The sequence below is a fragment of the Hesperophylax consimilis genome, chromosome 23 (assembly GCF_061612785.1).
Source record: "Hesperophylax consimilis isolate HC1 chromosome 23, BYU_Hcon_1.0, whole genome shotgun sequence".
Classification (NCBI taxonomy): domain Eukaryota; kingdom Metazoa; phylum Arthropoda; class Insecta; order Trichoptera; family Limnephilidae; genus Hesperophylax; species Hesperophylax consimilis.
In genome coordinates, this window is record NC_142858.1 from 12,208,835 (window position 1) to 12,236,636 (window position 27,802).

General features: G+C 32.6%; 1 protein-coding gene across 1 annotated transcript; it reads left to right on the forward strand.

Moving 5' to 3' along the window:
* The first annotated feature begins 3,315 nt into the window (after positions 1–3,315).
* Positions 3,316–26,907, forward strand: LOC149412333 (prostatic acid phosphatase-like). The gene is made up of 6 exons (XM_089645854.1): positions 3,316–3,802; positions 12,870–12,963; positions 23,502–23,700; positions 24,337–24,492; positions 25,019–25,245; positions 26,610–26,907. The coding sequence occupies exons 1-6, from the start codon at positions 3,560–3,562 to the stop codon at positions 26,807–26,809; spliced, it is 1,119 nt and encodes a 372-aa protein (XP_089501980.1). The 5' UTR covers positions 3,316–3,559; the 3' UTR covers positions 26,810–26,907.
* The last annotated feature ends 895 nt before the right edge of the window (positions 26,908–27,802 follow it).

Below are 27,802 nucleotides of genomic sequence, written 5' to 3' on the forward strand. Positions count from 1 at the left end.
AGAAACCTTTCACGAACGATTGTGGCGAAAATTATATTTATGGATTATTTTTTTTATAATTACAAACTTATGCATAGAGCTATTTAATTTTTTCAATAAAAACTCCATTTACAAATTACAAATCAGGAAATTATTATTATTGCCAGCCAATTTTTAATAAAATGGGTGGGTAGATGAAAAATCATTAATCATTTTTAAATAAAATGTTTTCTTATTCACTTTGGTAAATGAAACCTTATTTTCTGATTCTCGTCACTTATCCTCTTTACTGGAATTAAAGTATAGATCTATTACTAAATGTATATATGTGTGAACGTGTGAACGTAGATTTTTTTCTATATTATTGAATTAGTTTTTAGTTCTATGAAACGAATTGCTGCGGCACTGGCCAGCAAACAAACGAAAAAAATGTCGTTTTTGTATGTACTTTTAAAATGTTTACCATTTTTCTAGTATGAGAAAATAATGTTCTCATGCGTCGTAAAAAAATGATTTATTTGTCACAATATTTTTTATGGTTTTAGAATTACCAATTAATGAGTTTTGTGATGTAAAATAATATATCTCTATAATATTACGAGTGATTCATATAGCAGTGCCGGATTAACCATAGGTAGTAAATTGCCCATGGGTCTTTTCGTGGAGGATTAATATATTTATATCATAGGTGATACTCCAAATCAACGTAACAAACTTTTGCAATACCACGTAAGTTCTCAGAGTAGCACAATTGAGATTTCGCGCGGTATTAAACTACGTGCTGGTGGGCAGTTTACTTACTGCGATAATATCAAACATTAGTAAACTCCTACTAAAGCTCCTGCAAGTTTTGTTTAATACAGCTCAACGAGAAAGAAGTTAGTTTTTTTTAATGCATCTTTTTTAAAACCGATTTAACTTTTTTATAATATTTCAATATAGATACATTTACGAGCAAGACGCCAAAGAAAAAGAGTTTGCCAGGCGCCTCCGGGAAAGTGTTCAAAATGAAGAAAATATTTCCGTATTCAAACCGAAGAAAGATGAGTATGTCTTGTGCTGTGCTTATAGAATGGAAAATAAATAGATCATTACAACCGTAAAAATCTCAAAGTTTCAGCTAAAGATGAACAATCTAAACATAAAAAGTTGGCAAAAAGAGAGCTATAAAACTATGTCGCCACCTGTCAGCTCATTTATTTTAGGACAAAATATGTGGTTCACAATTTTGCGGTTTATAACCTAGGAAATAATCGTATGATGTGCTATTGGTTCGATGAAATGAAATCTGAAATAAAAGCTGCTGCGTTTTACGTCGATTATATTTCAAAGTAACTTGATAATTACAAGAAACCAGTGACTATTTTCACAGATGGCTGCTCCGCACAAAATAGGAACTACGTTGTTTTTAATGTACTTTTGAGACCAGCAATGCAGAAAAATGTCACAATTACTCTATTATTTTTTAAATGGTTACACACGAATGGAGTGTTACTCGGTGCACTCATTAATCGAAAGAAAACTTTCAAACGGAGATCTTTCTGCCAGGTCAATACGTTTTGATTTAAACTAAAACCTTATGTAGCTGCCCACTTGAACCACGCGTTTTTAAAGGATTATTCCGCTAAGTGATTTTTGCTTTATGATTTAATCAGACCAGGCCGTTTAGTGAGTGATAATGTGACTGTAGATCTCAGGGTTCAGAGATAAAATTCTAACGGAACTATAGATTATAGGATATCAGACCTAGCATTTGACGGAGAATATTCAACTCTACCTGGACGTGCAAAAGTCTCGCCAACTATCAGGACATCTAAATCCGTTGCATATTTTCCGACAAAATTACCGAAACAAAGTTCAACCATTTCAGAAATTTCCTTCCTTTCCTCAAAAAATACCCTCCACACAGCATACCAAAAGATGACATAGACCCTGGGAGAAATTATTTTCCTCAAAGCCTCCTGTGTGGGGTTAATGAAAAAAAGGAACTAAAATCTATAATTTCAGCAGAATGTCACAATTTTTACGACAGTTTACCTCATGAAGAGTAAGTAAAACTTTTCGTAATTTTCTATTTTTCTTCTCAGAGCTTCGACATCTGCAATCACACTGGGTATCGAAAAACGTTTTTTTCTCGTGTAAGGCTTAATGACTATCTTGTGAAGCAAAATATATTTTTTTAAATTTGTGTTCAATGAATCTTGTTTAGTAGTTCAAGGTATAGTATATACGGGTATAACACGTAGAGTTGAGGAGTCAAAATCTTTATTATTATAGGAAAAAAAGTTCTTTATTACTCTAAATTTTTGTCCTTACGCGGTATTGCAGTTTGCTGGGCGGATACTGAATTCTAACCTGCTCAATTTTCCCGCGGATTTATGATATTTTAAGGTGTTGAAGTTGAATAGTTAAGTACATTACCTTAAGTGTAACAAGGAAAATCTGGAGTAACAATATTCAAATCCCCAATGATTTAAAAAATAATATGTGTCCCTCGTGGCAATAACTTTTTTTATGAAATAAAGTAGCTTGTTTCTCCGCAAACGCTATTTTTAACGACATTAATAATTCATTCAACAAACACCTGGGGATGCATCCGCCTTCGGGATGTCTGGGTCCATAAATAAATCACTCACTCCGGGTCTGTCATCGATATAGAGCAGTGGTGCCAACTCGATTTTTAAAATAAAGCTAGACGTCATCCGAAAAGGAGCTAAAACCATGTAAATTTTCTAGTATCCTCGATGAGAGTGGTGGCCAGAGAAAGAAATTATTTTCGCTCCTGGGGGGGGGGGTGGGAGGGGGGAGAAGTTGGTGACATAAAACGACAATTACAATACCAAAATAACTGGTTCATAACAAAATAACTCTTAAATTGTCACTTTTCGTTGATAAAAAAGGAGCTAGATTATCTGAGCTAAGAAGCTAAACCACTTTTATGTAAGTATTGAATGAAATATATGAACGAAATATTGAATAAAATATATGAAGAAATATATGAATTGAATGAAATATATGAACCAAAATAACCGGTTCATAACAAAATAACTCTTAAATTGTCACTTTTCGTTGATAAAAAAGGAGCTAGATTATCTGAGCTAAGAAGCTAAACCACTTTTATTTAGCTGACGGCCTCAATTTAGAGCTAAATGTAGCTCTAAAGGAGCTAAGGAGATTTGTTGTCTGAGCTGAACTGGTATCGAGCCCTCCGTCCCGCAAAACCTAAAATGTCCTGATAAAATCGTTTATGTCCAGGTACTGCACGAGACTCTTGTCACTTATGACAACCCTGCACACGAAAAAAGAAAGATTATCTATGACTTTAAACAAAACAAACTTTTCTATGCATACTATTCAAACGTCCACAAACGTCTTAATTATTTGATTTACAATAGGACGGTTAGTTAAATCATTAGTCATATTCAATATTAGAGCCGAGTGCGAGTGCGGGATTGTATGCAGTTGACATGTTTAATAGCTGTCGATAAGCTGTACACAGGATAGGTTCTCGGTTGTATTTGATTTTCCGCATTAGAAAGCAGATACAATTCAGCGGCAACTTACAAACTTAATTTTTACTATGTCAAACTTCATACTTTTGGCTTCCTTGTTCATTTGTTTGACTCTCCAACAAAGTAACGCCGACCCGAATGTGACATTTGCTGTAGTTATATTCCGCCATGGAGACAGGACCATCATCAGTCCATATCCAAATGATCCCCATAAAGATTCACCGCTTTGGGATATCGGATACGGACAGCTGACCGATCTTGGCAAACAGGAACAATATGAATTGGGCAAGACTCTCAGGGAACGGTTCAAGGTACGCATTAAAAAAAAATCACATGGATTTTGGTTATATTTTTTTATTATCAAAAGAAATATTTTCTAGCCCATCACCTTTTGGTATTTTAAATGTGTATTTAAATCGACCTATAATTATTCTCAGATGTTGTTTGTCTTCATACATTTTTGAAACACTTTTATAATAAAATATATTCTTTTAAGTGGTTGGGCTTAAAATCTTATGAATTATTTTCATTTGGGTTTTACATTATTATTTTTTTTAGATGTTTGAACAGCTCAACAAATTTATGCATTCTAATGATATTTAAATAATCATGAAAAAACAGTCCTTCCTTTGTTAATAAATTCTTGTGTTCTTTATTAATAAATAATTGATTTCTTTAGTTTAACTCCTCAAATCATTAATTATTGGAAAAAATTAAAAGTAGTATGTAATTTTATACCTACTACTAATGCTATTCTGAAAATTAAAAGGTACTAACCACCATATCCACTTTTATTCAAACTTTGTTCGCTGTGGTAATTTTAAAGAGTATAATTTAATTTTTATTTTTAAATCATTAATTCTGAAGTTATTGCTTGTTTAAAAAATCAACTTTCATTTAAAAATATGCTAATGATGCTACACTTTTCTCACATTTCCTGAATATTAGGTTCTTGGCTTTAGATACATTTATATTTTCCTATTATGTTCGTTACAGTAATTTCTGTATGGAAAATTAAAATTAATTCCAATGTTGTCTTCTTAAAAATCAGCTTTAATTTCGAGTCATGCTAACGATTTTAAGCCTAAGTTTTTAAAGTTTTCTCACTTGCCGAATATTACGTTTTTGGAGTTAGGTACCTTTTGATTTCAGGTACTCTTGTATGGTACACTCCATTTCATTATTATTATATGTTACACACATCAATTGGCTGAAAATAGGGATTTTGCTCTAAACCGCTATGTCTTTGAAAGTTAAAGTCAATTTAGGGCTATTTAGTGATGTTTTATGTTTAATAATGGACATATTTCATAACATTTAAAAATATTTGGTTTTCACTTTCCCACAAATCATAAAAAAAATAATGATTTCTGAATCTCGAGGGCCATAAGTGCAAGGATTTATTACCCTAAACCTATAGTTTTAGTATAGGTTCCTTTTGATTAAATATTCTTCAACACAAGATACAAAAATATAGTAAAATGGGAGACTATGTATACTCCCATTGTTTACACACAGAGATATTTGTATTTGGGACCCTCACTAAAATATGGATTTACTATATTCACATAGAATTATCGGATAACAATGCCATTATACCCATTTAAGTAAGACCCACATAAAAGGTAGAACTAAGCTTCCCGTTAGAAGTGCATTTATATAATAGAGTAATCTAAATTCCCAACGGGAATGTATGGCGAGCGGTGTGATGAAATAGGCCGAGCCTGCATATTTGAAGAGTAAATCACTGCGCTGTAAATGTACATGTGATACTAGCTTAAATTAACAATTTTATATCTATACATTCTGATTTTCTTTATTTGTATTATTTTTTGTTTGATTTTTATCAATTATTAGAAAAATGGTATCTCCAATCATGACCCGGTTAGGTCTTGACCTTAAATTGTTTGATCCTGAATGACGTATATCAAAAGGTGATAAAAAATTGACATTTCAGCTTCCGAAATAAACTTTTTTTATTATTATCTTTACTACATACCTTTTACGAAAGTTTAGATATAAGTACATAAACAAATTTTAGCAAAGGAATAACACAACCAAGATTGAAATCAGATCAATGTATCCATTATGGTTTTTTGATATTGGATGAAAGTTTTTTATTTTGTAAATAGTTTCTTAATGCGTGTTACTGAATAGTATGGATTTTGTCACTCTCACGTAATGTTTCATCGAAGATTATGTCGTCTTATTAGCTCACCCGCCGTTGCTTATTTTCCCCTTTCACTTAAATAAAATAGATCATTTGAATTGTATCTTATTATCACCGTATCTCATTCAATGAGAAAATATCTTAACTTTATTAAATACCCCAACCAACCAACAACTTTGGCCGTATTAATTAATGGTTATAGCCATTTAAAAAAAAAATATATCCAAAGGATTTCTGTTCAGGGTTCATAAGGGTTGCATTAATTAGTTGAAGTTCGAAGATATTCTAAGATTTTATTAATTACAGGAGGTCATAGCATACTCAATTTATACCTAATGTCGTAATAATTTGGGCATCTAGAGCGAATGAATGAAGAAAGGATTGAAAGAGAATATATGATGCGAATCTGAATGGTAGAAAAAGTTCAACCGATTTCAATGAAAGTGTATGGTTGGTTCCAACTTGAAATAAAGGATAAATTTAGACCCGATATGTGGCGCTGTTGTCGAGATCTAAAAATATTTTTTCAAAAATACATACAACCCAAAATTTAACTTCCCTTCATAAAGGCGGTCTGTGGCAGAACAACGTCTGCCTCGGCCCATTAGAATCATTATAAAAACCATTTTTCAAATGCAATTTAAAAAAACAATTTAATGTAAAAGCCCAGCTACACTACTCGCGAAGTTGATTGAAGTTGACTGAATACGATAGTGTGGGCACGAACTTCACTTCGCTTCGGGCAACTTCGCTTCGCTTCGCCCGACTTCCGATTGTTGTCGGTAAATGCGCCCGAGTCAAAGGACTCGAGTCCGAGAGACTGAGTTGGACTGAGTTACTCGCGAAGTTGCACGAGTGTGTGGGCACGCACTTCGAACTTCGGCTAACTTCGTCGAGGACTTCGTCGAGGACTTCGTCGAAGCGTCGAAGCGAGTAGTGTAGCTGACACTTTACAAATCTCAGTATTAGAAATTATCGAGCTAAAAAAACGAATTATTAGTAATTATAAATACAAATTGGAAAGCATTTTTTCCATGAGACATAAATCATTAATTCAGCTAAATAAGGAATAAAACAATCGATTAGTAGTATTTTGAGATTTCAAAAATCAAACTGAAAAACAAAAAAATTTTTTTTTGCTGTAATACTTCTGTTTTTATTAATAAAAATGATTAAAAAATGGTTTTACTGAGGATTAAACTTTCCTCCCCGGGGACTGGAATCAACTGCGCTAACAACTGAGCCAGATCCCAATTTGGAAGGACCTACATTTATTGCTTATATTTAACTGTTGTAATGTCATACAATGTCAAATAAATGCATATATGTCCACATGTGTGTATTGCCACTAAAATGTATTATCATCGACAACGATTCTATCTGCCGAGTTTCAGCTCGATTGGGTGTCGAGTAGTGGGTTGATTTCCACTTCCAAGATTCCTAATTACAAAATAACTGTTTTACCGGGGATTAAACCTTCCTCCCCGGGGACTGGAGTCAACCACGCTAACAACTGACCCATATTAATAATGGTCGAGAAAATTCAAAAGAAATTTTTACGATACCTCTATATGAGAGAGTTTGGTTTTTACCCATGGCTGTTTCCAACAGCATTTATCTCGGGAATGCTGAATATCTGCAGCCTTAGTTCCAGACGGGACGTCGCATTATTGATGATGGCTTACAAGCTTCTGAATGGTTTAGTATCAATTCCAGACATTCTGTCAAAAATAGGACTTTATGTCCCGGATAATTTCACGAGAGGCCGCCAACACAGGCTTTTAATTCTTCCCAGGTCCAGAACTAACTTACCAATGGTGATGCCCCTGGGAAGACTCACTAGGTTAATTAACTCCCTTCCAGCTAACTTGGATATTTTCCATATGTCCTACAACGACTTTAAGCGCGAAATATTGTATTTGTTTTAACTGTATACTTATGTATAATTTTTTTTTCCATATTTTGTTTACCGCTTTTGCATATGTTTTAACTGTATACTTATGTATAAAATTTTCTTCAATAATTTGTTTACCGCTTTTGCAATGTATTGGTTTTTGTACTGTTTTTGCAAATAAATAAAAAAAATAAAAAAAAAATAAAAAAAATAAATAAAAATATCCCAATTTGGTGGGACCGACATTTATTGCGCATATTAACTGTTGTAATGTCATCCAATTTCAGATAAATGCGTATATGTCCACTTATGTGCCACCAAAATGCATTATCTTCGACGAGTCTATCTGCTCGATTGGATCTGGTAGTGGGTTAATTTCCATTTCCAAGAATCCACTTTCTTGATACATTCTTTCAAGAAAACGAAAGTGAATTTAAAATAGATGTATTGAGAAGGTATAATATTTTGGTCACGAAAAATAATAATATCAGAAAAAACACAAGCTTACTCACGTAATAATACTCACGGTTGGAGAACTAAAAATGCTTCTAGCCAAAGTTATGTAAACACGGAAAAATCTGTTAAAAGTTTTACTTCTTAAAAAAGTAAAACTGGCACAGATCTGACATCTGTTCGTTGCCGCTCTCTGCGGACTTCTGAAGAAATACTAGAATTCAATACAATGTTTCAGACATAAAATGGTTGACGTAAGCGCCAATTTGGTTTTTATTTATTTCTTGAATGCTTAAATAGTAACGAAAAAAAGTTAATCAAGTCCATTTGTAGCAAATAAACTTAGCCATAAAGTAGTATTTTTTAAAAATTGATTCTTATACAAGTTCATAGTAAACTCATGAAAAAGAAATCTATTTAGTAGTTTACACTTATATTTTTCATGGTGTAATTAACAATTTTATTTTAAATCTGATCAAGCCAAGCGATAGAAGGAGCTTCGATGTATTCATAGTATATTTTTGGTATTGATAACCTATACCGATTCGTAGTAAAGATTAATCTAAATAGTGATTTCACTTATAGCTTCAGCTAAAGTAGTTTATATTTAATTTTCTCAATGTTGAAATGCAAACCGTCAAATCTGTGGTAAAACCAATAATTGAAATACCTTTCGTCCTAGTAAACCCTAAAAAACTGAAACTTTTGATTTGACTTGCCAGCGATTTCCCCCTTAATGCTAATGTTCCTTCATTTGGTTTTTTATAATTTTGCTGCGAATTGACAAAATTTTGAATTTGCTTGTTTTCTTTTTACATACTGACTGCTGTCCAATAACCTTTATATATGAAATTTTAATAAAACTGTTTGAATATCGAAAGAAATAATACGTGTAATATTATTAGGTACCTATTGATGACAAAAAAAACCTGGTGGCGTTATTTTATTTCTTAAGAGCACATCATTTGTGAATGCTTTTCATTACTAGACATAACAAACCACTTAACATCTGTGCATACATTTTTAAATGTTGGTATTTGTGCATCATTTCATATAAGTCTTCATAACTGTGTTCAATTTATTTTTTTAAATTGTCAGCACAAATGTACTTAACCCTTTCAATACCAGAGTTCTTCCTGAAGAATTTCAAGAAAAAAATTAATATCTCTCAATTTTGTGAAACAATTCGCCTCATAATGATATATTGAAACAATCTAAAACTTTTTCCACTTATTTTTAAATGTAATAAATAAAATAAGTAGAAAAAAGTTTTAAATTGTTTCAATATATCACTATAATGGAATTCTACCACGAATAGTCAGTAACAAAAATAGAAAAATTACTTAGAATTTTGCGTATGAAGGATATTCCTCATGGCGTCTTTTTTTTCTGCTAGTTTGCAATAAAATAAATATAATGACATCCCATTTCGGCTATTTTTCTTATTATTATCCATTATTATTTGATCATGTTGCACTGCAAATTAATATTTTTTAATTAAACAATTGTTTGTGTGATAGGTTTTTTTTCCTTGCTAATAAAAAATAACCCTTTGAGGCCTAAAAGTAATAAAGAAAATTAGAAAAAATATAAATTAGTAAGCAAAAATAAATATATATACGCCAAAAATTTTCAATTAATTATTCAAGATGTTATCAAAAATAACATGTGGTCTATATGTGAAAAACAAAAGTGCAGTGCTGAAAGGGTTAATACCAGTACCAAATGTACCTAATATCTAGGTCTTTACTCATAAACCCTAAAAATAGTTTAGAAACTTATTAAAATCTTAAAATATTGCCTCTCCATACAGGAAATAGAATTCACATTTCAGTTCATACCTACGCAGGTACGCTCCATTCGCTTGCTGTACTTGCAGCTGTTGCTCAGGTCTCTAGCCCCAATAAGGAACAAGGAAAATCCACAAGTAAAATCCAATAATAAGGAACGAGGAAAATAACAAAGCAGTGAATCCACAATCAGTACATGAACAAAGCATAAGTATTGCATTGCACTCGGATACAGTAAACCAGATTTGGCAAATTCAATCATCTAAAAGAAATGTGTCTGTAGCGACTGGACTGTGTTCACACCAGATTTTCTTACTCAATTTCAGCTAATGTACATCTTCGTCTTGTAAAGAAATAGTTATTGTTTTATTTTGTACGCTTTCTTCATATATTAATTAATGTAACATTCATAACTTTACTATCCATATTAATGGCCTTAACCCTGTCCCATGATCCTCTCTCTGTTTTTTTCAATATATTTTTTCTCTTTCATATCCACATACCTCTTCCGAATACACCTTTCTCCTTGTACCTACCTATTTCTCATAATTGATAAATACTTCGCCGTAAATTGAGCGAAAATTTTGCGAATATTCAATACTTTCTATGCGATAGATTCAATAACATATTACATGTATTGCTTCAACATACTTTTTTATACAAAATTATTTCACCATTTTTAGGAGCGTAATGTCTTCAAATTGTTTTTTTTCTCTTTTCTTTGCAAATAATATTTTTAATTTTAGGGTCTTGTGACCACAAAACTAGGCAAACACCCGATACACGGTAATCGAAGAGTGAGTAGGATGACATTGTACAAAAATAAAGTTTAATAATTTATTTATATATTATAAGTATTTCGTACTTTCAGTTTTGCGTCACCTAGAAATTCTGCATAATATATCATTTGCAGTCTTGTGTTCTAGTGAATATTCAGCACTATCAACTAATCAATCATTGTCTGCTGAAACAATTGGCAATAATTTAATGTAGTTGATTAAAAAAAATTTATAATATTTATGTGATGCTGCTGAAAAAAATTATCTGAAATTTAATATAATATTGCTTTTTGAAAGTGGCCACAGTCCAAAGTGAAAGTATATATCGATTTTTAGTTGTATATTCTGAGATGATTGAACTGATTTTTTTGTTTTATTTTAAACACTTTCGATTTTTGGCATATTATATGTTTTGAGCGATCATTTTTCATAATATGCCAAATTTATAGAACCTACAAATAAGGGAATTATTGGCGCAATCTAGGTGGATTCATTGGCTTTAAATCGCAGTAAGCAGTTCATATGTTCCATATTAATATTTTGAGGAATGATATTAATTAACTAATATGGTAATGTAATCTATCGCTCGAAACATGTACAAGAAATACTTTAAATATATATATATTGTTTGAGCAGGATTAGAAGAACGGAGTAGATAATTAAATAATATTTTTTTTGATGAAACATGTTACTTTAGTTCGCAAATTGGAGTGCTAATTTCGATGTTTAGTTCTTATTGACAGTTCTGTCATCGACTTTATCTCTCTAATAATGTTTTAGTAGCATACTAAATTAATGTTTGCGGCTACAGGCTGTTTTGAAAAATCACATACCAAAAACTGTAATTTTTATGATAACTTAGTGACGCAGTTTCAAATCTGTAGTTTTAATATAAATAATAAGGGTTAACTTTATATAGCTCCATTTAGTGATTTTTTTTTTTGATTTCATAATTGCTTTCTGATACCAAACCAAGTGGAAGGTCATTCCAAGAATGTGAACTCATTATATTAAAAGCTCTGAACCCAAATTTCATGGAATTCGTTCGAGAGGGTTCATCCAATTGGTTTGATTTAAAAATAGATAAGAGTGGTTTTTTTCAAATCACATATAGACAGTGGCTTTCCTCTTGTTTTGAAGGTCGAGTGTGCAAAATTTCGTCAACCTCAGAGTAAAACTTTAGATTTGAATAGAAATCAAATCCACGCCTCAGGTCACATACACTCTTCTATTTATTAATAGAGATAGATACTAACACTGAATATTGAATGTACTCTTTCCGTGATATGACAGTATTTGGTCGCACCACATATAAGATGAGCTGCTGTGTTGAACACCCCTTGCAGTCTGTTCAGAGTATATATTATGCAAACTAGCATACAAACTATTGCAATAGTCCAATCTGAAGACTAGAAGAACATTTACCAGAATTTTTTGGGAGACACAAAAACAGACTGTTAATGAACTATTATCAATTAAGTGCTGTCTTCTGGGTTATGCAATCCATATAAAATTTTTTATCTCTCAACCAATAATAGGTTATCCACGATAGTACAGAGATGTTAATACTTTATTTATTTTTCAGTTTATGTTTCAGTATTTTATGATTTACTATGTCGAAAGCGACACTCCTATCAGTATTTCAACTAGAGCATGTTAATTGCGTTAATCATGTTTGAGAGTATAATATATAGTACAGTATCTGTCAATTGAAATCTAGACCGATCGTTTCTTCAAAAGTAGCTTATGATCATTGAGGTACTTTGGCATTTGATTTATGACTACTAGTTCCAATATTTTGGAAATATAAGATACTTGGTCGATAATTATCAGCTATTTCGGATGAAAGGGATGATTTTTTTAAAATCGGATGAATAATCCCTAAGACTGGAGCCCTGCATTTGCAGTGTTTAAGAATCATGCCCATGCACGGTACGAAGCACTGTAATTCCAGTGTCGTCCTTATACATTCACTTTGCCTTTGGATATTAGCTCTATTGGGTTAGTTAAGGACAAAAATAAAAATGTCAAGTATGGTATTTTCTACGGGTTGGATTTAACAAAAATAAACTTTTTATTTATTGAAGTTTCATGCCCTGATGTGGAGGTACCACATCAGTAAATTTTTTTTTTTGACAACAGCCAATAAATATGCAGCAATCTGTGAATAAAAATTTTAACGAGCTATGTTGGAATTGGGTCTAGAGGCCTTACTAGGGTTTAATATAAATTCGTATTGCACCTCACTTATTGTCTGCTAATACTAATATAATGTTGTTTCTTTGATTTCAGCATCTACTATCCGATGACTTTAGGCACAATGAACTGTATGTAAGATCGACAGATTTTGATCGCACTATCATGTCAGCGTTGTCGAATCTAGCAGGTGTGTAAATAGTATTGCACTTAAACAAACCAATTTTGTTTATCAATATTTGAGTGCTATTATTTAAATAATTATTCTTATTAAGATGTCCCCATTGTGATGTGTTAATTTCGGCTGTCACATACTGCATGCTGATTTGAATTACTATGTAAATGTCATCAGTTTGTGTGACGTACTTATATAATGTTTAGTACCATCTGTTATCAAATTTTGAGAATCAGAACTATTATTAATGAAAGTCTTTCTCTCTCTTCATAACCATTTATTTAAAAAAAAACTCTACTTTATTCTAAATATAAACTCTCAGATGATTAGTACTTAAGAATACTTTTAAATAATACTTTACATTTTTTTTAATCTAGCGGCTGCCACTGCTTTGTTTAATCATGTGTCACCAAAATAATTCAAAACTAGCAGACAACTAAACATAATATTACCTTGTGTTCAATGTTGTTACAAGTATTATCGAATTACTTAAGCTAATGATTAAATTAAATTCACATTTTTAAAGAATACATGTTAGTAATTAATTTAATGATGTTTAATTTTATTGAGATCAACAGAACTTAGTGTTAATCTTCTACATCAGCACTACAATTAAATAAGTTGGCAAATATCTTTTATAACAGATTGTTATCAAATATTGACATTTTTGTATGAAAGTTTGTTTAAGATGAAAGAAACTAAACATTCTAAACAATATACACCACATGTATAAACATTTAATTGAATGAAGGTCATTTTTGGCTAGCTGGAGATTATCTTTTGCGAAGCGTGTGTCATCATTTTCCCCAATATTGTTAGACCGTTCAGCATGTTACCTATCGAACCTGTGGACAGTGTATCAAATAGCAAATATTATTTACTAACAGGTGCAACCGACGTGGCCAGGCTATAACTGCAATGAGGCAATTGGGTAAAATAGATACCAGTTCTAGCAATCATCGCGAGCTAGGAAAGGCAGGCAAATAGAATCTATAAACTTGTTCTGCTTTCAGAAATATAATCCCCCTTTCATTCCTCACAAATATATATTTTTGCTTTTAACGTTGATGTTGGTCGAAGATTGGCTGTCATGTTGTTGTAGACATTCTGAAAGTTATTAGACTACATAAATATTTTAATTTATCGAGAAGTGAATAGAAAAGCTAACTGCTTTAGGTGGCCCAATAAGGAATAATATCTCAAAAATAAATCACAATTTTACATTTGGCCATGAAAATCTCAAATCATACCAAAATAAGTGATGGCCGAAATGAATGCCACATACAAACATGTACATATGTGTTATTTTACAAACATTGGCAATGAAGTGAAAAGATTAACTGAAACCTAGACACATTGAAAACAGTATGTGGCTTGGAGAGAGTCAAAAGCAATTGGTTTCATGGGGAAAAAATGTTCTATGATTGCAATAAATATGAATAACTGTGTCATAAACGCGGGTGAAGGGTTTTTACTGTTTTTTTTTTTTTTTTTTTTAAATATTTCCTTGTTACTTTTTGGAAGCGAAATTTTTCACCATAATGGATGGGACATGAGGATACTGGTCTGCAATGTTAGATAAATATGTATGATTAATTAAGTTGTAAAAGTATACAGTAATGATAAATGGTTGACTCTTATATTTCTTGTTTCTGGCATTTTCTTTAAAACTCTATGGTTTTTATAAGTTATTGCATTATAATGCTAATCTTAATCTTTATACCACGTTAATTAGTTCAAATTTTTCTATATCCACATGAGGAACAGATTTTTTTATTTTTAACTACAAGATAAAAAGATACCTTATGTTGCTGTCAGGATACTGGACTGATAGACAAAAGATGAATCATATAAATATAAATAACAAAACTGCAATTTTCGTAAATGCAGCACTGGCTAAGTAGATTTTGAACTCCTACAAAATAGTACGCTCTTGACATGCATCTATATTCCTTATGAAATATGATTTTATTTTCAACAAAGGTCAATCAATATAAGGTCAGCATCATTATACTTTTCTGAATATTCGGAGAGCGGTTAAATTTTATTTTTCAGAGAAGTCATCTAAAGTCTACAGTTGATCTATTTTTAATAGCTCTCACTCATCAGAAGTCGCTAGTTCTTTTTGCGACCTCTGTTTGTCCAATGAACGACACCATCCAGTAATTATTATCACCCCAATAGACCACCTGAAAGTATATATACTTCTTCATAGTCCTTCAGGCGCTCAGCTTACGACAAAGACCTCCATCAAAAGTCTACATTTGATCTATTTTTAATAGTTCTCACTCATCAGAAGCCGCCAATTCTTTTTAGGTTATCAGCTCATGTCTTCTATATATGTGTGACCTCCGTTTTCCAACGAACGACACCATTCAATGATATTGCTTTTCCTATGGTATATTGACAAAGGTGATACATGGTGGGATGATGAGATTAACACACTGATCTCAGAGAAGAAGAAAAAATGGTTATGTTTGATAGTGGCTGGTAGTTCTTCTAGCGAAGAGAGGGATTGAGTGAAAGAAGTGTATAAGGGATGCAAGAAAAGAGTAAGAGTTGGAATGAAAGAACGAAAGAAACATCTAACAGAGGAAGAGGGACTCAAAATGACATATCACTTCTAATAAAACATTAAACTATTTTGGAAGGAGGTCAAAAGGTCCCGGAGTGGTCCAGAAAACGGAAGCATGAAAGTGATAAAATCAAAAGTTGGAAAATAGCTGATGAATGAGAAAGAAATAAAAGAGAAATAAGAGGGTTACACGCTACTAGAATAGAGAAGGGCTGTGACCATGCCGTTATATAAAGGTAAAGGGTCACCTATGGAATGTAGGAATCATAGGGCAAAATGAGATACATGATAAACTAATGTCTAAAGATAACCAGATGGGATTTAAATGTAGATTATCCACTAATATGGCAATATATACTGCAAAGCAAATAATAGAATTCTACAAGAAACGAAAAACTACCGTATACGGGTGCTTCTTAGACCTAAGTAAAGCCTTCGACAGGGTCTGTCATAAAACATTATGGGATAAATTGAGAGCTAGGAATATACCTACCTTATTTATAAACACACTATCCCGATGGCACTCCCAGCAGGAAAATGTTCTACGGTGGGCAAGTACATACTCCCAGCCGATATATTTGCGGTCAGGAGTAAGGCAAGGAGGGTGTATGTCCCCCATTCTATTTAATGTATACATGGACGAGTTGTCAAGTCGCCTGGACATCAGAGCAGGCTGTCGTGTTAACAGTATATGTATGAATCATATAAGCTACGCGGACGACATGATCCTCCTAGCTCCGTCGATCAAGGGATTAAGATTACTCCTAAACACTTGTGAAGAATATGGAAAACAGCATAATATGATGTACAACCCAAAGAAGACGGAATTGATTGCGTTCCACCACGGAAAAAGTCAAGATACAAGTAAGATGCTCCCCGTATACTTTAACGAGGCAAAAATAAATACATGTTCGAACGTGAAATACTTGGGGCACATTATTAACCTTTTGAACGCGTTAATTTGCTCCGTTTTATCTATACCCGTACGCGGTACATATTTTCAAATACCTATGCACGCAATTAAATGTCAAATTATAGCATTCTGGCATGATTTATTGGACTATATAGACAGAACAGATTATTCTCCACAATATGATAACAAATCCTCGTGTGTCAACACTCTTGGATGTTTATAAAAACAAAAACATAAAATTTCATACAAAGACGTACCGTATCTTTTGAATGTGGTCCCGCCATTCGCTCGGCGTGTGTGTAATTAGGCCACTGCGTTGATAGACACAAGTGGAACACCATGAGCACTTATCATTTTTTGTTATGAAAACTTTTTCTAAAACTGGACACGTAAATTTTATGTCACAAAATAATAACAAAATTGAACTAACGCCATCCGTTGACAAAATTGTAAACTATGGCACTCGAAGGCGCGAAGAGGCTCACTTGATTATCGATGTTTTTAAATGAAACACAAATTTATTTTCGAGAAATTCTTGTAGATGTCAGCATCGTGATAGTTCTACAAATGTTCAAGCGAGCGGGAAATAAATTTATGTCAAAAGACCGCTGGAATATCGGCATTCAAAGTTTCCGTATCAACTGTTGATACGGCCGCGTGTGAGTATGGACTTTTTGCCGTAACAACAGTTGATACGGCCGCGTGCATAGAGTTAATGAAGACCTATCGGACGATGGTGATATCGAACGACAAAGGAGAAGCCTAAGCATAGTGTCTAATATGATTGCCTGCAGATTTTGCAAATGCAGCAATACCGTTAAAAAAATACTGTTCAACGCATTCTGTACTGGCCTGTATACGTGTGAGACATGGTGTCACTACCGAACTTGCTCGATGGAACGACTCCTAATTCAATATAAAGATGCCTGTAGAATTATATTTGGATACCGAAGATACAGCAGCGCATCGACAATGTTCACGGAACTAGGACTGAATGGATTTGCCGGCCTGAAGAGACACCGGGTCACTGGAGCCAGGATGCGGCTAATGGCCTCCGCCAACACGTTGGTGACCGCAGCCTACCAGCACCAAGCGCCACTCCTGAGTGAGCGCTGGGCCCAAGCGCACTCAAGACCACACCCTGCATAGTTGTCCTTATTTGTTAATTTATTATATCTATTATACAAAAAAAAAAAATGTATATCTAGATGGGACGTGTGGGATTGCACTAACCTCCCCACATTCTGGAATAAAATATTATTATTATTAATTAGCCTGGTAAGTTCAGTTGGCAAGCTGTATATGTAGTAGAATTTTGATTGAAAGGATTAGAATGGAAACAATGGATAAAATATGGGATGTGTAAGGTGCTTTTATGAGTGGGAGGGGGTGCATGGAACAGATATTCTCATTGCGTATACTCACTAAGAAGTTTCTGGCAAAAAAAAAGAAACTTTTCTGTGCCTTTGTAGATCTACAGGAAAAAAATGGAAAGTGTTGTCCATGTATGGAGTGAATACAAATCTTATACCGGCAATTGTGTCTCTGTGTGAGGGAAGCGTTGCATGTATTATTGTGAACGGTGGTTTTACGGGGTGGTTTGATACAACAAAAGATGTTAAGCAAGGCTGCATAATGTCACCATGGTTATTCAATTTATACATGGATGCAAGAATTAAAAGAGGTGGACTTGGACGTAAATTTGAGTAATCTGAAAGTATGTTGCCTGTTGTATGCTGATGATGCGGTGCTGATTGCTAACAGTATGGAAGATCTACAGTCTCTAATATAATGAATGAAGTATGTATGTAGAATGTAAGTAAGTCTAAAGTCACTGTGTTTGAAAGAGATAGTATGAAAACAGTGTGCAATATAGTTAAGAATGATGAATACTTGGAGCAGGTGGATGAGTTTGTGTATTTGGAAAGTATGTTTACGAGCAATGTGAAGGCTGACAGAGATATTGAAAGAAGGGTAAATGTAGGTAACTCCATTAATAGAACTGAGCGTGGTTGGAACTAACAAAAAATGGCCAAAGAAGTGCAGCTATCAGTCCACAATGGAGTTCTGGTGCCTACCCTGATGCATGGCAGTGAGTAAAAAATTATAACTGGCAGTGGAGGGATGAAAGTAGACTGAATGCTGTAGAAATGATATCCCTATGGCGTATATGTGGTAAAACCATGTATGATCATGTGAGAAATGTGGATTTCTGCAAAGAATGCAAGGCTGATGTAAGCGTAATGAGTAAGATTAAGAAAGGGACGCTTGGATGGTTTGGGCGTGTAGAGCGAATGAACGAAGAAAGGAGTATATGTGACGCAAATGTGAATGGTAGAAGAAGTTGAGGACGCCCGAGGAAGACATGGCACAACAAGTGAATCAGATACGTGAGTCGGGGCCATGTCAAGAGTCAGAATAATAGAAGAGCATGTATGAGACGATGTATGAATGTGAATGAGGCTAGGAGTGTGTGCTAAGACCGAGTTGTTTGGCGGTCCGTCCTCTTTGCCTCCCCCTGCGGAGAAACGGCGTGATGGTTAGTTAGTTATATTGACATTTCTTTCTTCGTCCATTAAATTAAATACGTTTCCAAACCAAATAAACATCCCTTTCTCAATACTGTTGATTATGCTTACATTGGTGTATAAATTTTGTAATTAGAAAACAAACATTTATATCACCACGCCCTTTACACCCTATTTATATTAGTATCTCATAATCAGAAATAGAGAGTATTGACTCTGTCCTATGATTTAATATATAGTTACCAAAGGGCAATTTGTTTCACAGAACATGAACAATAAGATTGTCTCCTAATTTTTATTTTTTTTATTTCGATGAACATGTTTTATATTTAAAGACTTAATAGCAACATTTCAATTAGTTTTCGATATCTCCAAAAATGACAAAGTTATGAACTTTCAAAGTGAACTTATACTAGTGTCGTAACTGGTCACAATTCAGTACAATTCACAATTCGAATGACAGTACTGCATACTGCTGCGCCTATGTTATCTATGGCCGCGCCGGTCATTTTATGACCTGTGACGTACGCTTATCGGTCGGTCAGTTAACACCAGCTGACAGCTTATATCTTCAGTAGTACAATTCGGTATTTTCCGAAAATTTAAAAAAATCTGTTTTCTGCTTCCTCTAATTAATACAACACCTTTGTAAATAACTTTCTATTCCATTGTAGGAGACAACCTCATTCATCAAATTTCTAAGTTATTATTCAAGTTCTGTTATTATTCCGTTGTGGGCCAGTTTTTTCATAGAATTTGAATAGAACTTTTGCAGAACTTGAATAATAACTTTGAAATTTGATTATCAGTTTAACATAACAAGTAACATGTGACAAGTGTCAGAAAAATTCAAAATCCTTGGTTAATTATTTGCCTATTGTGATTGACCTTATGCACATTCTTTGTTGAAGTCATTGACTATAATTTATGAATATGTCACTACAATGATAATATTTCTTATCAAAGGTCACAGAATATATGTTTAAGCACTTGTTATATGCCAGCGAATTTTCTCAAACTGTCAAAATGTCATCATTTTTTGTCACTAGAGGGCGGTAATTGTACATTAATGAACTTGTGAAAATACAACGACAAATGTGCGTCGCACAGCAAATGAACGTACGCAATCGGAAATCGGAAATATTAGTAAAACAAACAACTTAGTAATAAGGTATGACTTATTTGCAGAACCTACTATTTTGGTAAAGCATTTATTTTGACATTTTTTAGAAATGTTTCATCATTCACTTGCTGTTGTCAAATCTAATTAGATTTGAACGGCTTTTGGCTTTCCGATACAAAGAAAGTTTGTTTTACGCGGTGTTTTGAAATTCTTGGTATAAACGGTATAACTTGTGAATGAATCTACCTATCATTTAAAGTGGATTTTGGGTTTTTTTAAATCAATTTCGTTTTCGAGAAAATCGAAGGTGGATTTTAAAATTTTTTTTGTAAATTTCAAAATTTTATATTTGATAGAAATATACATACTAATAACATCATTAATAGTATTGACCTCGAGAAATAAAAGAAAGTTTATTTTTTTATTTATATATTTGTTAAATTATTCGGTGTTATTTAGTACAACTAAACAATAATCTTTTTTTATTAATTCGTTACTGGAATATTTTTTCCGGTTGCCATGGATAAATCATGTATTGATCTACAAAGAGAAGAATAATATTATTATATGGAACTTTACAACACAACACATACGTAGAATATCTTTGATTTGACAACGTGAGAATGGCTACGTGTTTATACGCAGAATTTATCAAACCAACGATTCGATGTGAGATGGTAATTTTTGGTTTTATTACCAAACACGCCTTATGAAAAAACGTTCACTCTCACAACTTAGTTAGAGCGCGTAAAGACAATGAATTCTCACACACATTGAATGTTGTATTTTATGCGTTTCAAAGAATATGACAGTTGAACAAAATACAATGCGACAAATTTACATGAAAAAAGAGAATTTGTGAGTAGTCACTGTTTTTGTAGCTTCCTTAGATTATTGCAATGCTTCAAGTGAGTCAGTATTCTACTTTTAGACCCATTAATGAAACATTTTGATGGCATTTTAACAATATATACGCCATCAAACACGGAGCGTGTAGTTTCACCACCGTCAATGGGAGCCTCTCTCCCGGAATAAGTAAAAAACTGCGAAATGTGTTGAAATTTGGAGCTAGATGAAGTATTTATTTAATTGTTAATATCCACAGATATCATAACGATAATAAGAAGCCGTACTTCTACAGATGTGTGTATTAATTAATGCGATAATCATAGATCGAAGTTTTAAAAGTGGGTTGTATGGTGTATCAATATTTTTATTTTTTATGGTCGAATGCCTACATCAATTACAAAAAAAATATACAGATTGAAAAATAATAGTCCATTATTTGGTAACAAAAAATATGAAGTCAATGATAAAGAAGTAAATGATATACGAAAGGTAGTATTAAGCCGTTTTACAGAGCCTTTTTCCAGCAAATAACCATTCTGCCTTATAACCCACTCTTAAGCCGTTTTAGAGAGCCTTTTTTCAGCAAATCACCATTCTGCCTTACAGCCCACTCTTAAGGAGACCTTTTTCTGGTTGACGATTATTTTACCTAATGCAAATTATTGTTTGACATTAATTGGCAACAGTGATTTTGGCCATTTTTATTTCCCCCTTATGTTTTATTTTAAATTTCCAGCATCTATTATAATCATCAAAATTATTGCATTTGGTTTAGCACTGCACAACATGTTATATTATTCTAATTTATAATTTTTCCTCAAGTAATGTCATATGTAATACTTTATAGTCAGTAAGCACATTATTTGGATAATTGCATATTGACAAGCTTGTGAAAAAATATAATCTTCTTTTAAATATTGCACATATTTATCCATAAAAACTAAACAAACACCCATTAAGCCAAAGATCCAAGGAACCAAAAAATTATACATAACATAAAAATGTTATAAAAATTAAATTCTTGTGTAAACATTTGAATGAATTTACAATTTGAAAGTTATTGACAGTCATAGTACAAAATGGAAAGAATGGAAAAATTACAAGATTATATGTAATATGTATATCACTAATATGTATATGTACTGCCAAAATGTTTTTTACTCAGTACAAATTTATATTTCAACAGAGGCATCTTAAAAACATCAGCCTACATTGCATGCGTGTTACCAGTAGTGTGTAATTTATTTATAACAGAATTGTTGCCTTAAACCGTAGTATAATTATAAAATTTTTATATAATCTTGTATTTTGTATAAATTTTTGAATTCATATTCCTTTCTTACAAATTTAATTTACTTATTCCTTATTAATTATGCTCTCTCAGTAGAGGTAAAGTCACGTGGAGGAAATCCATAATTAGTTTTATTTTGGCTATTTAATACTTATGTACAAACTTAAATAAATGTAAACTGTCGATTTCCTGAAAATGAATAAATAAATAAAATAATTCATAGCCTTAATCTAATGGTAGGAACATGAAAGTAAATCAACATTAATACAGGGTGGGGCAAAAGTAATCACCCGATTTTCTTTTGCTGTAATTTTTTTTTTATGATAAACTTTGGTACTGCTTGTGAAATTAATTTTTTTTCCGGTAAACCGATTCATGTCTTGTCGATTTGTATTCTGCGTTTGTTTACTTCACAAATGTAAAAATATATCAAGGCTATCCAACTGATAATTTACAATTTTATATTAAAATATAAGATCAAAAAATGACATTAAAGCAATTCTTTTTAAAAGACCTTTAATGAAATTTACCTTCATTAGGTAGTGTCACACACCCTAAATTAATGTATTTCTTACCGGCTGTTGAAATAGTATTACAGAAATAATGGTTAATCCTTCCTATAAAATATGTTTATAAGTTTTCCTGGCCATTCTAAAAACACCCCACTACATGTGAGTCGTGTAATTTCTATACCCGCTATATCAACTTTCATTGATTTGGAGAAAACCGCAAAAAACTGTCACATCTCTAGCGTACATAAGTAAATGCATTAAAAATTTTTATATAATGAATAGGAGTAATAAAATTTCGAAAAGCATTTATTTTTCTATATATGTCTAGCAATAATTAAGTAATTTCGATAAATAAAATGGATATAGCGGATTTTGATACTCACTTCGTGATTTTGAAAGTCAACTGAGGCGACATGGCGGGTTTAGAAACTCACGCGTAGATCATTTTGACACACGAGCGTGGCGTCAGAGCGGCGGCCATATTGTATTTTGGCAAAATAACTGCTTGTGATTCGTTGAATCTGATATAGCGGGTTTTGATAGTGACTTTCTGTATGATATAGCGGATTTGGTTTCTCACTCGCAGTTTTAACATGGTTTTTGGTCATGATAAGGAGGGTTTTGAAACTCAATTTTAGGCTCCTCTTGTTGCTCGCAAAAATGTGAACAAGATGTCATACTCAGATCATTTTGTCAAAAAATCGGATATAGCGGGTATAGAAATTATAGGATTCATGTATACATGATGTATTTATTTTACAGGAATGTATCCAGTCAAACCAAATGAAGAGTGGCTACCCGGACTCGCTTGGAAACCAATTCCAATCCACTCCATTCCACTGCTGTCAGACCAAGTATTGGCCATGAAGGCTCGATGTGACAAATATGATTATGAATATGATCAACTTATAAAAGGTCCTATTTATACAAGTATGAATTTGGAATATGCAGAGTTATACAAGTAAATCTTCTTATACATATTTTTTTTATGCTTCTCTTAGCAAAGTTTAAAATCCATTGTAAATATTTTTAGCTGAAAGCTTGTCAATCTAAACAATTTCATAAGCATTAATTACTCGCCCGAATCGGAAATCCCCGTCGGCGGCATTTATTTTCACTCGGGAGATATTTTCAATTTGTATGATATTTTATTTGATAAACATTAGTTTATCATAAAATAATCTAAAAAATACTTATACAATCAACAAGTGTACCTTTCTCAACGATTTTCAGTCAGGGAACTTTATTAATTACAATTATAAAAGTTGAAGATCTTTATATTTATTAGAACAAAAAAAATTGTAGTTAAATATCACTACGTCTAATGAAAAAAAGAATGTCAAACAATTTAATTCCGCTGCACACTATTGTTCTGCTTAAATTTCAAGTTTGTCATCAGTTTCTAAAAATTAAATGTCTTATTGGTAATGCAAAATGTCTTATATATAAAATATGTAATAAGAATGCATTAAATGGGCTTTTTAAAAAATTACGTTGAATGTCAACATTCCGTTCAAAAATATTTTAAGTTTCTGCAGTATGTGAATTTGTAACTGGCAATTGCTACAAAATTAATAATGGCTAATAATTTTTTTAGGAATTTGACGCTGTTCACTGGAAAAAACGTATCATCCATAGAACAAGTTAATTATTTATATGACACATTGAAAATAGAAAGCATGAAAAATTTAACTTTGCCTGATTGGACCAATGGCTTATATCCTGATATATTGGAAGATATTGCCAAGAAAAGGTATGTATTACAGTTTTAAAATATTTTTTTCTTAGTTTGATTCTTGATAACAAATCAACTGAACATAATTTTAAGAGAAGACTCATGATTCAAGTACAGATTTCTGGATGGATTATTTGAAAATTATCATTGACATATGTACTGAGAAGCAGTTATTTTTTTGTTCAAAATAGCTACTTGTCATTGTTAGCATTGAAAATTAAACTGTTAACCTTGCTAAATGTGGGTTTAAGTTTTTTTTATTGTGCGTTAGGTTAAATTAGGCGTTGTAGCCATTTTTGGCCATAAGAAAATAATATTTGTTAGAAAAGATTATGAATTGTATTCACCTTGTAACATTAAATATAAGTGACATTTTTACATTCATGACATCTATCCTACTTTTTTATTTCAATGTACTGAAAGTGTTAGATTTGTTTTTAATTATTTAATTTTTTTTTTTTTTTCCAATTGTTTTTTTACAAAAGTTTTTCAAAACTGAATAATACTCATTTTGATTATAAGAAATCTCTCAACTTACTTTCAGCTTTTTAACAGAGACCTACACCCCATTGCTGGCCCGCCTTAAGGCTGGCCCTCTTATAAAGGAGATTGACCAGACATTGAAGTTCGCCGAATCAGGTCATCCACTGCACAAGGTTATAATATACAGCGCACATGACTCAACCATAGCAAATGTGCTTAATGGATTTGGACTGTTTAAGATGCACTTGCCTCCATACGCTGCTCACCTGCTGATCGAGCTGCTACCTGGTAACTTAATTTATCCATATCTTTATAATATGGTGGTAAGATTAGTTTCATAAGACTGGGAGGTTTTTCACCCATCATTCATTACTAGACATTGGAGTGGGCCCACCACTTTCCAAACGGCGTTACAAGGAAACATTCGTTGTCCCCCTTCACCGAACATGTCAAGATTAATTTTTTTGTTGAACGAAGTAATTTTTTTTTTTAATGACTCTAGACCCTCCAATATTTCTATATACTGGGTTAGAAAGCAGAATGCAAGTACTTACATAGTCAATTTATAATTGCAGATACCGCTAATCTGTAAATATAGAAGGATAGTTTAAAAGAAAAAAAAAAGAAGATTAGAAATCAATTATGATTTATAAACATGCATCGTATCGCGACCAAAACTGCTGTATCACTCCGCCGGGCAGCGCATGCGAGTCCCATTTTCTACACCCCAAAGTGTTTAAGCGTCGTTAAAAATGTCTACTTCATTATTAAAGCGGTGCATAGTGTAATAATTTTTTATCATTCACGGTATAGGAGAGAAATATCCTGTATTTGTGTTGCATTCCCATTTTGTAGTTTTCTTTCAGTAATGTAACTCTGAAATCATTTCAGAGTATTTCCATTTATAAAACTACAGGGTTTTCCAATAAGAGGTGTTATTTTGATATTCAATCGTAAAAGATCAATGGTTTCATTGCGTTTCATTGTTTTGTTGAAAGTAAACGTTGTCCAGATCAATACCATCCAATTCCGGCCATAAAAAAATCATTAATCATCTCTCGATAGCGCAATCCATTCACCGTAACAATAGAGAGGCTTTTCAACAATAACTCTTATAATTTATTATTAATTATTTAATAACCTAACCTAACCTAACCCAACTCTTGGGTTTTCCGAACCCCAGATGCGACAATTTTGCTTGTTGACGAAGCCACCGAGGTGGAAATGGGCCTCATCTCTCAAGATGATTTGCATTTGATTCACTCAAGTGAATTTTAATAATTTCAATGCGTTGTTGAAGCGTGTATCGTTTCATTTTTATTAATGTCGTAGTTTCTATTTGTCAAATGTCAAAAAATGACAGCTTCAAAAGTAACATCTACCGAAATAGCGGGCTATTCAAAATAACACCTCTTATTGGAAAACCCTGTATTAGAACTTCTTGATTAGTAGTGATTGATTTAACTAGTCAAATCCTTTGCTAGTTATTAGATTTGAATAACCGGACACATTTCAATACCTACTACTCTTTCCCTTCCATATCCTTGTATTCCGCCCTAGTCCTTTCCCAATATTGTCTAGTCGCCAGTGCGGAACTGTGGTGTTATGTGCACACAAAACACATGCTTAATTATTATTTTAATTTTTTTTAGATCTAAACACGCAGGATATGTCTGTGGTACGGATGACATATCAAGGTGAAGTATTGGATATTCCACAATGCGGAACGCTTTGTCCATTAACAAAGTGGCATGAACTCTACTCGTGGATTATGCCAACCTGTTATGAATGTGAATGCGCTCTTAATAAAACTAACAAAGTAAAAAAATGTAAAGTTGAGAATGAAGATTGAGTAATTGTACCAATGGAAACCATTCTACAGCTCGGAATGCAACATAAGTATTTTGAACAAACATTAGTCAACTTTTTAAAATAAATCATTTCTCAGAAGCATCAATCTTTTCACTCAAAATGACTCCATTTCAATACATATTCCCCATCTCCCCTTAAAGGTATAATGAAAAATATCTTTGAATGGAAAAGTTTTTGTAACAAACTTGCAAAAAAAAAAATTATTGCTTTGAATACAATAATTATTATGTACACCGAAAAACACCATATGCAGAGGTGGCCTATAGCTGAAATTACTAGCATTGCATTTATTTCACTTAAAATATGGTAAAATGTAATATCTTCGCCATACTGCAAAAACTAATACTGAATAGAGTAACCGGATAAATCATCACAATGATAATTTATCACATCTTTAAAAAGTTATATAAAGTCATGGAAAGTGATGAAACCAAAACTTTATTAACTGGGTTATGTAGGTTAGGTTAGGTTTAACTTTTTTTTTTTTTTTCATCGTTTCTAATGACTTTATATCACTTTTTCAAAGTGTGTTAAATTGTCATTGTGTTGATTTAACATGGAACCCTGAATACATAACTGCAAAAAATGGGTTTTTTGTATAATAATTCCAAATTAAGTTCCAAGAGACGTTTCGCAAGTCTGCTAAAAATGACTAATTGATATCAGGTGACTAAATTTAAGTATTTTGGTTTTTATGTGTGCTATCTTTTAACTTTTTAATAATTCTGAAAGATATTTATGTTTATATATTTTTAGTAGGGCTGCGCAAATGATCGATCTCGGTCATCATTTTGTATCTATCATTAGGTACTTATACACCAAAAGTGTTTTAATACGACAAATATGATCAATTTTTTTCGATGCTCATAATTGACAAAAGCATTGAGACGATTTTTGGACATAGCGTTCCTCAGAACGACACTCGATGTAGGCACTGAAGAGATAATCCTGACTGATTTGAAAGAATACTGAT